The sequence below is a fragment of the Schistocerca piceifrons genome, chromosome 2, assembly GCF_021461385.2.
Source record: "Schistocerca piceifrons isolate TAMUIC-IGC-003096 chromosome 2, iqSchPice1.1, whole genome shotgun sequence".
NCBI classification, from domain to species: domain Eukaryota; kingdom Metazoa; phylum Arthropoda; class Insecta; order Orthoptera; family Acrididae; genus Schistocerca; species Schistocerca piceifrons.
In genome coordinates, this window is record NC_060139.1 from 1057646530 (window position 1) to 1057660487 (window position 13958).

Here is a 13958-nt window from a genome sequence, read left to right on the forward strand (position 1 = left end):
ACATCACCTTAGCTTAATGCATCTGTCAATATCATTATTACCTCCAATACACCTATTACTCTTGCATACTGCCCAGCACCTCCAGACTGCTTCTTATGCAGATAGTCAAATTCACAGGGTTTAACAAGAGTCTCTCTGAAGGAAACTTTGGGCTTACCAAGTACAACTTCACAGGAATACTCTCTTTGCATTCTCTGGAAATGCAGAATAAAATAAATACAATTTATCAAACAATGGAAAATACAGGATGAAATGTAACAATATAATGAAAAGGATAGTCACTACTCACCATATAGCAGAGATGCTGAGTCGCAGAAAGGCATAACAAAAAGACTGTTGGACAGATAGCTTTGGGCCAACAAGGTCTTTGTCAAAAACAGACCCCACACACATACACACACGTATGCAAGCACAACTCACACGAACATGCCCAGTCTCTGGAAGCTGGAGCCAGACTGCAAGCAACAGTGCATTGTGGGATAGGCAACTGGGTCAGGGTAAAGGGGAGGCTTTCGCAGGGAGGGGGAAGGATAGCAAGGTAGGGATGGGGGACAGTAAAGTGCTGCTGGAAGTGTACAGGGACGAGGTGGATAGCAGAGCAGCTAGGTGTAGTCAGGAGCTTAGACGGAGGGCGGAAGAAAAGGGGGGAGGGGGGGGGGGGATAGCGGAAAAGAAGAGAAATAAGAAGACTGGGTGCAATGGTGGAGTAGAGGGTTGTTTAGTGCTGGAACAGGAAGAGGGCAGGGGCTAGATGGGTATGGACAATGACTAATGAAGGTTGAGACCAGGAGAGTTACGGGAACATAGGATATATTGCAGGGAGAGTTCCTACCTGCAAAATTCAGAAACGCTGGGGTCGGTAGGAAGATTCACACGGCACAAGCTGTCAAGCACTCGTTGAAATGAAGGACACATTGTTGGGCAGCGTGCTCAGCGACAGGGTGGTCCAGTTGTTTCTAGGCCACAGCTGACCTCCCAACCTTGTACAAAAACATGTCTCCTGTGCCTTATCTTTCCAGTCACTCAACATCTCCCAAAGTCCCACTATCCGGCCACAGAGGAGCATTCCCCTCATGACTCAGTGCCATGCAAGACTGGAGCAACTGAATTACATTCTCTGCTAAGGTTTCGACTACCTCTCGTCATGCCCTGAAACGAGAAATGTCGCACCCACTATCCTCCCCAACACTCCCACAGTGGTACTCCGCCACCCACCAAACCTACACAATATCCTTGTACATCCCAACACAATCTCTACTCCCAACTCCATGCCTCATGGCTCATACCCCTGTAATAGACCTAGATGCAAGATCTGTCCCATACATCCTCTCACCACCACCACCAACTCCAGTCTGGTCACATCCATCACGTATCCCATCAAAGGCAGGGTTACTTGTGAAACCAGCCATGTGATCTACAAGTTAAGCTGCAACCACTATGTTGCATTCTATGAGGGCATGGCAACCAACAAGCTATATCTCCACATGAATGGCCACCAACAAACTATGCCCAAGAAACAACTGGACCATCCTCTTGTTGTGCATGCCACCCAATACGATGTACTTCATTTCAATGACTGCTTCACAGTTTTTGCCATCTGGATACTTCCCATCAACATCGACTTTTCTGAAATGCGCAACTGGGAACTCTCTTTGCAATGTATCCTATGTTCGCATAGCCCTCCTGGCCTCAATCGTTATTAGTCATTTTCCATACCCATCTAGCCTCTTCCCTGTTCCCATTACATCACCACACAGTCCTCTACTATTCCACCAATGCACCCAGTCTTTTTACTTTACTCCTCTTTTGTTAACCCCCCCCCCCCCCCCCCCCCAAGCTAACCTCCTGATTGTACCTAGCTGCTATACTCTCCACCTCATCCCTGCACACTCCCAGGAGCACTTTACATGTACCCCACCCCTACAATGCTATCCCTCCCCCCTTTCCACCCCTGCCTCCTCCTTACCCCCACCCAGTTGCCTCTTCCATAATGTACTGCTGCTCGCAGTCTGGCCACACAGACTCTGTGGTCATGTTTGTGTGTGTGTGTGTGTGTGTGTGTGTGTGTGTGTGTGTGTGTTGTGTTGTCAATTTTTGACAAAGGCCTTGTTGGCCGAAAGCTAACTACCTGACAGTCTTTGTGTTGGTGCCTTTTTTCAACTTAGGATCTCTGCTACATGGTGAGTAGCAACTATCCTTTTCATTATATAAATGCAATTTATCTCAGACTCCGAAATAACTAATTCCAAAAATTGTGTCAGTTGCTATCATCATATACACATTATTTATGAATAATTGTAAGAGTTGTCAACAAAAAGTGCTGGACATGAGATTGACAATGCTTGCATAAAGCCTTAAAAATTATTTGTGAGAGGTAGTTAGCAAACTGTAGTGTTCTTTAAGTCATAATACATTTGCACAATCTTCTTTATTATACATGTTGATAAAAACCTTATAAGTATGGAAAACTGAAAAGTAGTAATCTGCAAAACGAAAAGCAGAATATTATGAAAACAATTTTACACGGCAAAACAAGAAAGTTCTGTAATTTGATGGTCCAAGTGGCCAAGAATTTTAAATTACTCTGAGTAACTTTTCAAGTTGTTCCTAAAAAGCATCCTGGACACTAATAACTCACATAAAACTCGTCACGTGGAGAATCCCCAATTGAGCATGACAATAAGTTGGAGCTGATTTGTTCAAATTACTCTGCAAATAGTATTTGCTTGTGACTCATTCCTATTCTCTTGATCCAGAAAATGTACTGTTGCACCATTTAAACAAATCCTAAGTTGTCACACATTTAAACTTTATAATTTCAAAACATGGTACACTGCCGGAAACTGTGATGAGAATGGGACTATTAATCACATCAGAATACACGCAGTTTTAGAAGGACTGGAATTTCAAGCAAACAGTAATTAGTTTTAGTTAGTGTCGGAATCATTAAATGGAGTCTAACAACAAGTGATGCTGGAAACTGTGCTTTACAAAGCTACAGAGTAAAGGCAGTTTAAAGTGTGTTTTCAGTAGACGCACTTTAAATTGGAAGACACATATAGACAGTGGTATGGATGGCGCAAAATCAGTTAGTACTGAAAATATCACAAAAATATTGTTCAATAATGGGATCAAGAAAACTGAATGTATATAAAATTATTATTATGACAAATTACTCAGCACAAAATATTCCAGAATTAAAAAACGGAGTTAAGGTGTGGGAGAGTCACCAAACACACAAAAGTGTCACTGAAATTATATAAAAGTAAACTTGTCTGGAGGGTAGTGTAGTCGCAACTTAAAAGAAGAGATGTGTCATACGTTTGTTTGTATTTACTCTTTTTGAACAATTTGCCAATACAGGGCTATTACAAATGATTGAAGCGATTTCATAAATTCACTGTAGCTCCATTCATTGACATATGGTCATGACACACTACAGATACGTAGAAAAACTCATAAAGTTTTGTTCGGCTGAAGCCGCACTTCAGGTTTCTGCCGCCAGAGCGCTCGAGAGCGCAGTGAGACAAAATGGCGACAGGAGCCGAGAAAGCGTATGTCGTGCTTGAAATGCACTCACATCGGTCAATCATAACAGTGCAACGACACTTCAGGACGAAGTTCAACAAAGATCCACCAACTGCTAACTCCATTCGGCGATGGTATGCGCAGTTTAAAGCTTCTGGGATGCCTCTGTAAGGGGAAATCAACGTGTCGGGCTGCAGTGAGCTAAACGTGCCACAGCCGACGGTTTGGAAAATCTTACGGAAAAGGCTAAAGCAGAAGCATTTCTTAAACAGGAGATTGGAAGACCGATGGATCGGTCGTGGTGGAGATCATGATCAACAATTCATGTCATGGCCTCCACGCTCTCCCGACTGAACCCCATGCGATTTCTTTCTGTGGGGTTATGTGAAAGATTTAGTGTTTAAACCTCCTCTACCAAGAAACGCGCCAGAACTGCGAGCTCGAATCAACGATGCTTTCGAACTCATTGATGGGGACATGCTGCGCCGAGTGTGGGAGGAACTTGATTATCGGCTTGATGTCTGCCGAATCACTAAAGGGGCACATATCGGACATTTGTGAATGCCTAAAAAAAACTTTTTGAGTTTTTGTATGTGTGAAAATATCTCAAATAATAAAGTTATTGTAGAGCTGTGAAATCGCTTCAATCATTTGTAATAACCCTGTATATTATATTATTTCTAGCTGATTCCAACAACTATTAATCTACATTTACCCGGGGGTTCTTAAGTGAATGAAACAATAACTAATGTAATGGGAATGAAGAAAAACATGCTATTCAGAAAGAAATACATTTGGACTTCATGTTGTAATCAAATTGCAAGAAGTATTGTTTTCACCTAGTATAAAATCCCAGCACAGTTTATGTAAGTGACTGTCACTAACATTTACATGATCTATATTAAGGAATTGCCAGCATATGCCAAATATTAGTAAGTATGCCAACAATGACCACATCAGAAGTGGTCGCACTGGTTTGCTGTATCATTATTGAACAAATTGTCTTATATTATAACATGTGCTTGTCCCTAACTTGCAAATAAATAATGCTACCAATGAAAAGAGGTGCAAACTTTATACAGAATGTTAGTCAATCATGTGGAAAACCAGCATTAAATTCTGTTGCGGCAGGCTTTTATTATGCACAGCTCTTGCTTATTTTCATAGTAATCATGACACGCAAAGTTAAAATCCTTGTAAAACACATGGCATAAGGAACTTACTTGTGCATAAATTTCCAAATGTAGCTCTCCCATGCCAGATACAATAGTTTCTTTGCTGTCTGGATCGTAATGAAAGCGGAATGTAGGATCCTCTTTTGTGAAACGTGCTACAGCCTTGCTGAAGTTATCTCTGTCTTTTGAATTCACTGGCTTAATAGACATTGAAACCACTGGGTCTGGTACGAAGATAGACTCCTACATTTAAAAAAAGCAGAAGACTATTACGATTTTTAGCACTGTATTAAAGCTTAAACACATACTTAATAAAAAAGTTTATATGCTGTTACTAACTTTTTATCAGGTTTTTAAATTTTATGTCTCTCATAGTAACAACTGTACTCATTTGAGCTCTGACTGCTCCCTACACATACAGCCACGCACGCATGTGCCCACACCACACGTAATTGCAAATTGTGGTTGACAAAGAAGTATAGTTCACACTTTAGAAAGATAACCTATTTCATTTCTTCCATAAGATTTAACACACACTGCCAAATAAATTACCCATGTAACGGACTGCTTTTTGATTCAGAGAATATCACATTATTACTCACAGATAATGAAATATTATCGGTACAGAAGATTTCTTGTCCTCTGCACTTTAACTTACCCTTGAGCCTCAAAAATCTTCTACTGCTAAGCCTCTGATCATTATTTAGTGCTTTAAGCAGTTATGAAATAAATGTACACAAAACTGTCACGTTACTTTTCATTTTCTACTCATTTATTGATATTAAACACAGTTCTGCCTTTGATCAGGATGGCTACTCAGACTTGGGGGAGGGGGGGGGGGGGGGAGGGGGGGGGGGGTGATGGTGTCAGGAGAAGCGCCTCAAAATACTACAATAAAGACTTTTCTTTCCTCTCGACAGGCTGGCTTTCTGGAATTCAGACTGGCTCACTGACTAAACAAGTCAAATGGCACTGTGTTTGTACTAATTGAATTTCCACCACATACTGACATAGGAGTTTGTTCATTGACTGCTGGCATTTCTCACTCTTCATTTGGCTATAAAAAAACCCATTGTGTAATATATAGGGAGTCTTGTTTCTGCTCACTCAAACATCTGACCAAAACGTTTCAAATCTTGGTTGCAGTAACCCATAGATTACTATACCTTTGCCACCCCTACCGCAGCGTGCATCACTCAGTTTGAGGAGTGTACAGTTCGGCTGCTCCTGGCCCCTGCCAAAGATAACTGATCATGGTCCAGCACCTCAATCGCATGCAGCCAAGAGCCAGCAGCCCCTGGAGAGCAAATACTCTTTATATTGCTGTGCTCTGGCTCCAGCCAGCAGTCTGTACTTGTCACCAGCTCTGTGCTCATCACTAGTCTTGAACATGACATTAAACTGTACTGTCTTACTTATGTTATGCAGTGAGGCAGTGACATAATAAATAATTGTTGGTTTTTCAAGACTGTGTCTCTTACTGTGTTTCAAGCCACACCATTAATCATAGGTGAAATATATGCCTCTTTGTAGCCTATCACCTGCATCTGTTTCGATATCTTGAACAGTTTATGAATTATGACAATTTTTACAACCACATGGTTCCTGATGTGCAGCGATGGAATCCGGTGCACCGTCTGCCAAATATAAAATACAAAAACTGAAGAACTAAGACAGATATAATTCTGATTTTAGCTTTCAATAACATTTTGATGTGTTGGATACATTTCATATGCAGGCATGTATGATGGGTAAAATGAACTATATGTTAATTCTACACAATGCATTTTTACCTCTCCAAACAGGAAAACTGGACCTACAAACCATACCACTGGCATTCTGACAGTATTCATTTTAAGGTTTGAATATTCTGGAATTCAATTATTTTGAATAGGAATAACTTCTTAAATGCATGTTTTTTTTAAAAAAAGTAATATGTTCATTAGAAAGTGGAGAGAGGGTGGCTTTCAATTTATGTATGTCAATACTAAAACAAATAATTATCAGTGGGGCCAAATTTTAAATAGTGCAAGGTTTTCATGAATTGTAAATTTGGAATATTTATTGAAATGAAATATATCCTCAAAAACTAATTATACTGTTATCAGTGGTCTCAAAGTTATTCACTGAATAACAAAGTTTAGCAAAATACAGGGTGGGTAAGAATTCAGCAATTTCAAGTACCGCATTACATGGAGAACAGAAAATAGAAAATTAGAAAGTTACTTAACAAGCGAGGTTATTACATGTTGCTATGTCTCAAATTATAAAGAGCTGTTAAATGAAGGGAATGTAAAATGAGTATAGCACTGGGAGTGAGACTGAACTAGGAGAAGATAATTCTCTGAGAAATGTGTTTGTTACACTGTGATGCTTTGGCTTCGACAGGGTGTGTTCCTACAGCATTGATGCATGTTTGGAACCACTTGATGACGGAGGGAGGGTGGGAAGATTAGGGTTTAATGCACTATTGAAACTAAGGTCATTAGAGACAGAACACAAGCTAGATGGTTTAGACGATGGGGAAGAAAATCGGCTTTGCCCTTTCAAAGGAACCATTCTGACATTTTCATGGAGCAATTTGGGGACATCACAGCAAATCTACATAAGGACGATTGGACACAGATTTGAACTGTCATCCTCCCAGATATGAGTCCAGCGCATTAAGTTTGATGAGAGAGGGTCCTGTGCAGAACAAACAGATACTGTGTTCCACAGTATGGGAAAATATTATCTTGTCGGCAAAGGTGTAATGGAGCATACAGCTTCGTCTGCTTGGCAGTGGGAGGCACTGCATGATAAGTTCAATGCCAGTTCCTGTTGACTGGATTGCTGGCACAAATGCTATTCTGTCAGTTTCCATTGTGAAGAGAGACAAATGCATTAATCTGCAATAGGCGACTGAATGATGTAGATGACTTGCTAAATGACAGACTGTAGTATTTTCATGTGAGCCCCTCTTCACACTGGCCAGTGTGTTTTAGGAGCTACCACGATGACTGCAATTGGTACCCTTTGATCTTGGACAGCATATCTAAAAAGAAAAAGTCTTGATTTGCAGTACCACTGGATGCAACAGCTGATCTTGACACTTATTTGGTCATGGTAATCAGAAAGTACATCAAGGAGGCTGCACTGCTTGAGGTATGGTTCCCCTTCTCCATGTGCCCTAGTTAAGGAAGACAAGGCCAGGCTACATGTGGTTGTGAACAATGTTGAGGTGTGTTGCTTCCTGGAAAGCACAATTGCCTGACATGCCACACCTAGAACATGCGTGGGATATAGTCAATTCATTAACACTGTTGATACATTGCAGGCTCACACAGAAGGAAGGTGATTTCTCACAAAAGTTTGCGGACCCCCAGTGAATCAATGCCATAGCATTTAGAGGTTAAGACTGGTTTGGAAGCTTCAGATCTAGGGAATTAACACAGAGACCATAATTGTGTGAAAATAATAATCACTTGAGTATTGTAATGTATTTAATATGAGGCATAATGTTCATTCCAGTAGCATGTATTCTTTGGATGTTATAATTTTCACAAGCATTACTGTATAAATGAGTAATTATGGAATCATATGATTTGCATACTCTGTTTTTAGAAAAATTCTTTAATATTCTATATAATCAACAATTCCATAGAGAATATAGTTACATTACGTCACTACATTTATTATGGCAGTCTAATTGTGTATCTTACAATCACTAATCTCTGTAACCAAATAAGTACAATGTTGATATTTGACTATAGGGTCATTCCATCTCAAATCAACTAACAGTCTGAACCTTGATATCTCAGATTTGGATGATATTTTTTCTTTCTTTTTTTTTTCAGGTAATGTACCCACTCACACTAGTTTAAATTTGAAATTTCAAATTTTTATGACCTTTGGTTTTTGAGTTTCAAGGGTTTAAAAATCAAAAAACCTCTGTTTTTGAACAGTCGATGATTGTTCTAAAATGCCGTAGCTAAAAAACTATACACCTAGAGAGCTCAAACTTGCACCATTGTTTTACTCTAAAAATTACCTTCAATTTGATATGTAACGTGACTATGCTACCTAAATCTGAAAATTTTAAACTATTCCAAAAAACATTTTTTGAAATTTCCAAAATACGTACCCTCGGATTTTTTTATAAAAATTGTATGTGTTGTCTAGCCTAACTGACTACATGCATGCAAAATTTCAAGATGGGATCTCAGTGGGTTCTTGTATAAAATAATATTTTACTACCGCAATATACACTAGTGAGGTGAAAAACAAGACTATTTCTAGGCTATGAATACTAAGGTAGGCCTATGTAATTCTAACAAACTTAAATTATTATGTTAGCCTTTTTATGCAACATTACCCTCTTATTGTTTGTTAATTCATTAAATGATATTTTAATGTGAGAATAAAATATATAAAAAAATAATAACTTAAGAATCTTACGATTTTATACAACATTCAACATGTGGTACATAAAAAAATGTGAGATTTTCATACAGGGTCAAGGCTCTACCCCACTTATTGCCACCTTGATGTAACGGGTGCAATTTTAAGCTCCTTTGGAATACCAGCCAGTCCTACCATAGATTATAATAAGCAATATGAAAAGTGCTATTCAATTATCTATAGAAACATTTCTTTGTTCGGTCTTGTTTGAAGTCACCATTTAATGAAAAGATCTGTGTTGCATAAGTTGAGTTATGTAGTGTTTTTCTTAAGCAACGCACAATCTGTTTATTTGTTTATTTATTTATTTATTATTTTTTTTTTTTTTTTTACAGAGCATCAGAAGAAACTTTATTTATTGAGAGGTAAGATTAAGTATTATATTTTCATTTCCTACAAGTTAAACATGATAAAACATAAAATACGATTATTTACTATATTTATTTTTTCTAGAATGTTCCAAATAATAGTAATGTAGTTATTTAAGTTGTGTGACTTACCAAATGAAAGTGCTGGCAGGTCGACAGACACACAAACAAACACAAACATACACACAGAATTCAAGCTTTCGCAACAAACTGTTGCCTCATTAGGAAGGAGGGAAGGAGAGGGAAAAGACGAAAGGATGTGGGTTTTAAGGGAGAGGGTAAGGAGTCATCCCAATCCCGGGAGCGGAAAGACTTACCTTAGGGGGAAAAAAAGGACGGGTATACACTTGCACACACACCTTTTTTCCCCCTACGGTAAGTCTTTCCACTCCTGGGATTGGAATGACTCCTTACCCTCTCCCTTAAAACCCACATCCTTTCGTCTTTCCCTCTCCTTCCCTCTTTCCTGATGAGGCAACAGTTTGTTGCGAAAGCTTGAATTTTGTGTGTATGTTTGTGTGTCTGTCGACCTGCCAGCACTTTCATTTGGTAAGTCACATCATCTTTGTTTTTAGATATATATTTCCTACGTAGAATGTTTCTCTCTCTCTCTCTCTCTCTCTCTCTCTCTCTCTCTCTCTCTCTCTCTTATATATATATATATATATATATATATATATATACAAAGATCATGTGACTTACCATACGAAAGTGCTGGCAGGTCGATAGAAACACAAACAGACATATATATATATATATATAAAAACACACTTTTTGATAGTAGAATTTGTTGGCTTACAGAAATGGCATCTCAGAAGAATTGGGCAATTATTGCTGCTAAATGTTGTAGCCCTTTTAACGTAGAACAACATAAGAAAGTCCGTGTACAATCACTAAGAAATGTAACAGACTGGATGTGCTCTCTAGACTTAGGAATCATTAGCGGCATGAAAATATGTTATGTATGTAGGAAAAAGGTTAGTGACAAACACAAAACAGAAGATATAGTTTTACCTTACAGTAGCGAAAATGTAAACGATTCTTTTATTGATCCTCAATCTTCTGGAGACTATTTGAACAAGTCATTGGAACTCATTGGTGAGTCACCACCAAAGAAAAAGTTTGCTGTGCCTACCTACACACAGAGAGAAACTTGATAAAATAAAGTCTAGCATAGAAAAAAACTTACTACCAGAATCGAGCCCTGAAGAAGTTATTACTGAACATTCTGAAGGTGAATCAGAGATTATTCAACACTTTAAAGAAAAGTTTGCTCAAACAACAAAAATAAGTGAAAACATGATGATTTTGTCTATCTTACTTATGAGTTGGAGCTGTCAGGAAATAGAAGAAGAATTTGGAGTGACAAACTACATGGCTCATGAGAATATTGTTGACTGTGTAAAAGACTTCTACAATTCTGACAATGTTAGTAGTATGATGCCGGGGAAAAAAGATTGTGTGACCATAAGAAATAAAGATGGAAAAATCCAGATTCAAAAGAGGCTAGTGTTGGCAAATTTGCAAGAAATATACCAATTATTTAAGGAAAAAATCCCTGCAAACAAAATTGGGTTTTCCAAGTTTTGCAAATTAAGACCAAGGAACTGTATCCTGGCTGGAAGAAGTGGCACACATACTGTTTGTGTGTGTACCTTTGTTTTGGATGGAGATAAAACTGCTTTGAAATCTTATGATTCCAGCCTAGTCAAGATGATGTGCACTCCACCATCGCAACAATGTTTCATGGATATTTGCAAAGAATTTCCTGGTGTCTCTACACTTAAAGATCTATTGAATGCAAAGTTCACTGATGATATGATTGATGAAGTTACCTACAAAAAGTGGGTAACTGTAGATAGGTGTTTGATGGAAACTGTAGTAAAAAGTACTGATGACTTTATGGATGAGTTTTTGGGCACACTAATGAAGGTAAAAACTCATTCATTTATAGCTAGTCAGCAGGAAGAATACTACAGCGAAATCAAGGACAATTTAACTGAAGGCCATGTAATAGTCAACTGCGATTTTGCAGAAAACTACTCTTTCGTAGTACAGGATGAAATACAATCATTCCAAGCTACACTGCATCCTTTCATCATATATTATAAATGGGAGGGAAAACTAAAACATCTGCAGTATGTCTTCATATCAGATTGTCTGAAACATAATACAGTCGCTTTCTATGTATTCCAGAAAAAACTGCTAGAAATCATAAAGCAAACCTTGCCTTTTGCACTTAAAAAGATTACTTACTTCTCTGATGGCAGCGCTGCACAATATAAAAATAAGAAAAACTTCCTTAATTTGTGTTTGCATAAAACTGATTTTGAAATTGAGGCAGAGTGGGAGTTCTTTGCAACATCCCATGGCAAGAGTGCGTGCGATGGCCTTTGCGGTACTGTTAAGTGGCTAGCTGCTAAAGCCAGCTTACAAAGGCCATATGACCAACAAATCTTAACACCCAAATCACTTTATGTATTTGCCATGGAAAACATAAAAAACATTGACTTTGAATATTGCACAATAGAGGACTATGAACTGACCAAAGAATACTTACTTCCTCGGTTTAGTGAATTAAAAGCGATTGTGGGAACACAAAAGTTTCACTCATATAAACCCTGCACAGAGAGACAAATTACTGTCAAGCCTTATCATTTTAGTCTGAATGAGTTTCTTGAATATGTGACAACACTGAACCAAATAACACCGTCACATATGGAAAATATTGCTGCTGTTTTTGTGACAGTAGCATATGATGACTCTTGGTGGCTAGGACGCATTGGAGAAAAATACAATGACATGTACCGAATAACTTTTTTACACCCAAAGGGTCCAGCCCAGTATTTTTACTACCCACAACCGAGAGATATATTAGATGTCCCAGGAAATACTCTTTTCCAAACAGTGAATCCAACAACAGCTACGGGAAGAACATACACTTTAAGTGCTAAAGAAATATAGCTGTCTTCTCTTGCTTTGAAAAAAATCTTAAAAGATCATAAAAGAAGCACGTTTAAATTATGTTACACCTACCCTCACTAAACACTAAGTTGTATAAATACCACGTGTAGTAACTTTGTATCGACGCGCAGGTCGCCGAAGTGGCGTCAAATCGAAAGACCTGCACCAGGCGAACGGTCTACCCGACGGGAGGCCCTAGCCACAAGACATTTCATTTCATTTCAACTTTGTAAATACCAATTAGTATTAGAAATACAGTTCTATCCATGCAAATATCAACAGGTTAATCTTTTTCCCAAGTGAAATTACTTATATGCCAATTTCTAATATAAGGAACTTGTAAATGATTATATATAACACTGGAAAACCAAGAAAAAGATAATCTCTGCCATTTACAACTAAGGATGAAGGTGAGTGGCTTTATTCAATATTTTAACTTGTAGCACGTATATTACCAATGAAAATGTGTTCACTTCCTTCTGATGCATAGTTAAAAGAATCATGAACATTAAATTAAAACAACACTATGTCATTTAATGAATTAACAAACAGTAAGAGGGTAATGTTGCACAAAACAGCTAACATAATAATTTAAGTTTGTTAGAATTACATAGGCCTACCTTAGTATTCATAGCCTAGAAATAGTCTGCTTTTCACCTCACTAGTGTGTACTGAGGTAGTAAAATATTGTTTTATACAAGAACCCATTGAGATCCCATCTTGAAATTTTGCATGCATGTAGTCAGTTAGACTGGACAACACATACAATTTTTATTAAAAAAATCCGAGGGTACGTATTTTGGAAATTCCAAAAAATGTATTTTGGAAATTCCAAAAAATGTTCTTTGGAATAGTTTAAAATTTTCAGATTTAGGTAGCATAGTCATGTTGCATATCAAATTGAAGGTAATTTTTAGAAAAAAAAAAAAAAAAAATGGTGCAAGTTTGAGCTCTGTAGGTTGTATAGTTTTTGAGGTACAGCATTTTAAAACAATCATCTATTGATCAAAAACAGAGGGTTTTTTATTTTTAAACCCTTGAAACTCAAAAACCAAAGGTCATAAAAATTTGAAATTTCAAATTTAAACTAGTGTTAGTGGGTACATTACCTGAAAAAACATTCATCCGAATCTGAGAGGTCATGGTTCAAATCATGTAGTACAATTGGTTGATTTGACATAGAATGACCCTATAGTCACATGAATCAAGCACGTTAACATGCTACACAAAGCAGAGTCCTTAGTTGGTGCTTTATAATTATAAAATTGTGTCACTCACCATTGCAAGATTTAATTTTGGATCGAGAACAAAAGTATCACCACTAGCACAATCAACTCCAAACACAGCAAATATGTCTCCAGCATAAACCTCTGAAACATCTTCCATCTGATTAGCATGAAGACGAACTAGACGAGGAATTCGAACCTGTAACCAAATTTGAAAAATAAAGCAAAGATTTAATAGGAAATTATATTTAACTGTA

General features: G+C 37.8%; 1 protein-coding gene across 1 annotated transcript in view; it reads right to left on the reverse strand.

The window, feature by feature from the left end:
- The window catches only part of LOC124775072 (elongation factor G, mitochondrial), a 79219-nt gene that overhangs the window by 20295 nt on the left and 44966 nt on the right, over positions 1 to 13958 (reverse strand). Inside the window, exons 9-11 of the mRNA XM_047249876.1 lie at positions 13754 to 13900; positions 4752 to 4946; positions 42 to 194 (exon numbers count right to left, since the gene is read on the reverse strand). Coding sequence (XP_047105832.1) covers positions 42 to 194; positions 4752 to 4946; positions 13754 to 13900 — 495 coding nt within the window. The remainder of the gene's footprint in view (positions 1 to 41; positions 195 to 4751; positions 4947 to 13753; positions 13901 to 13958) is intronic.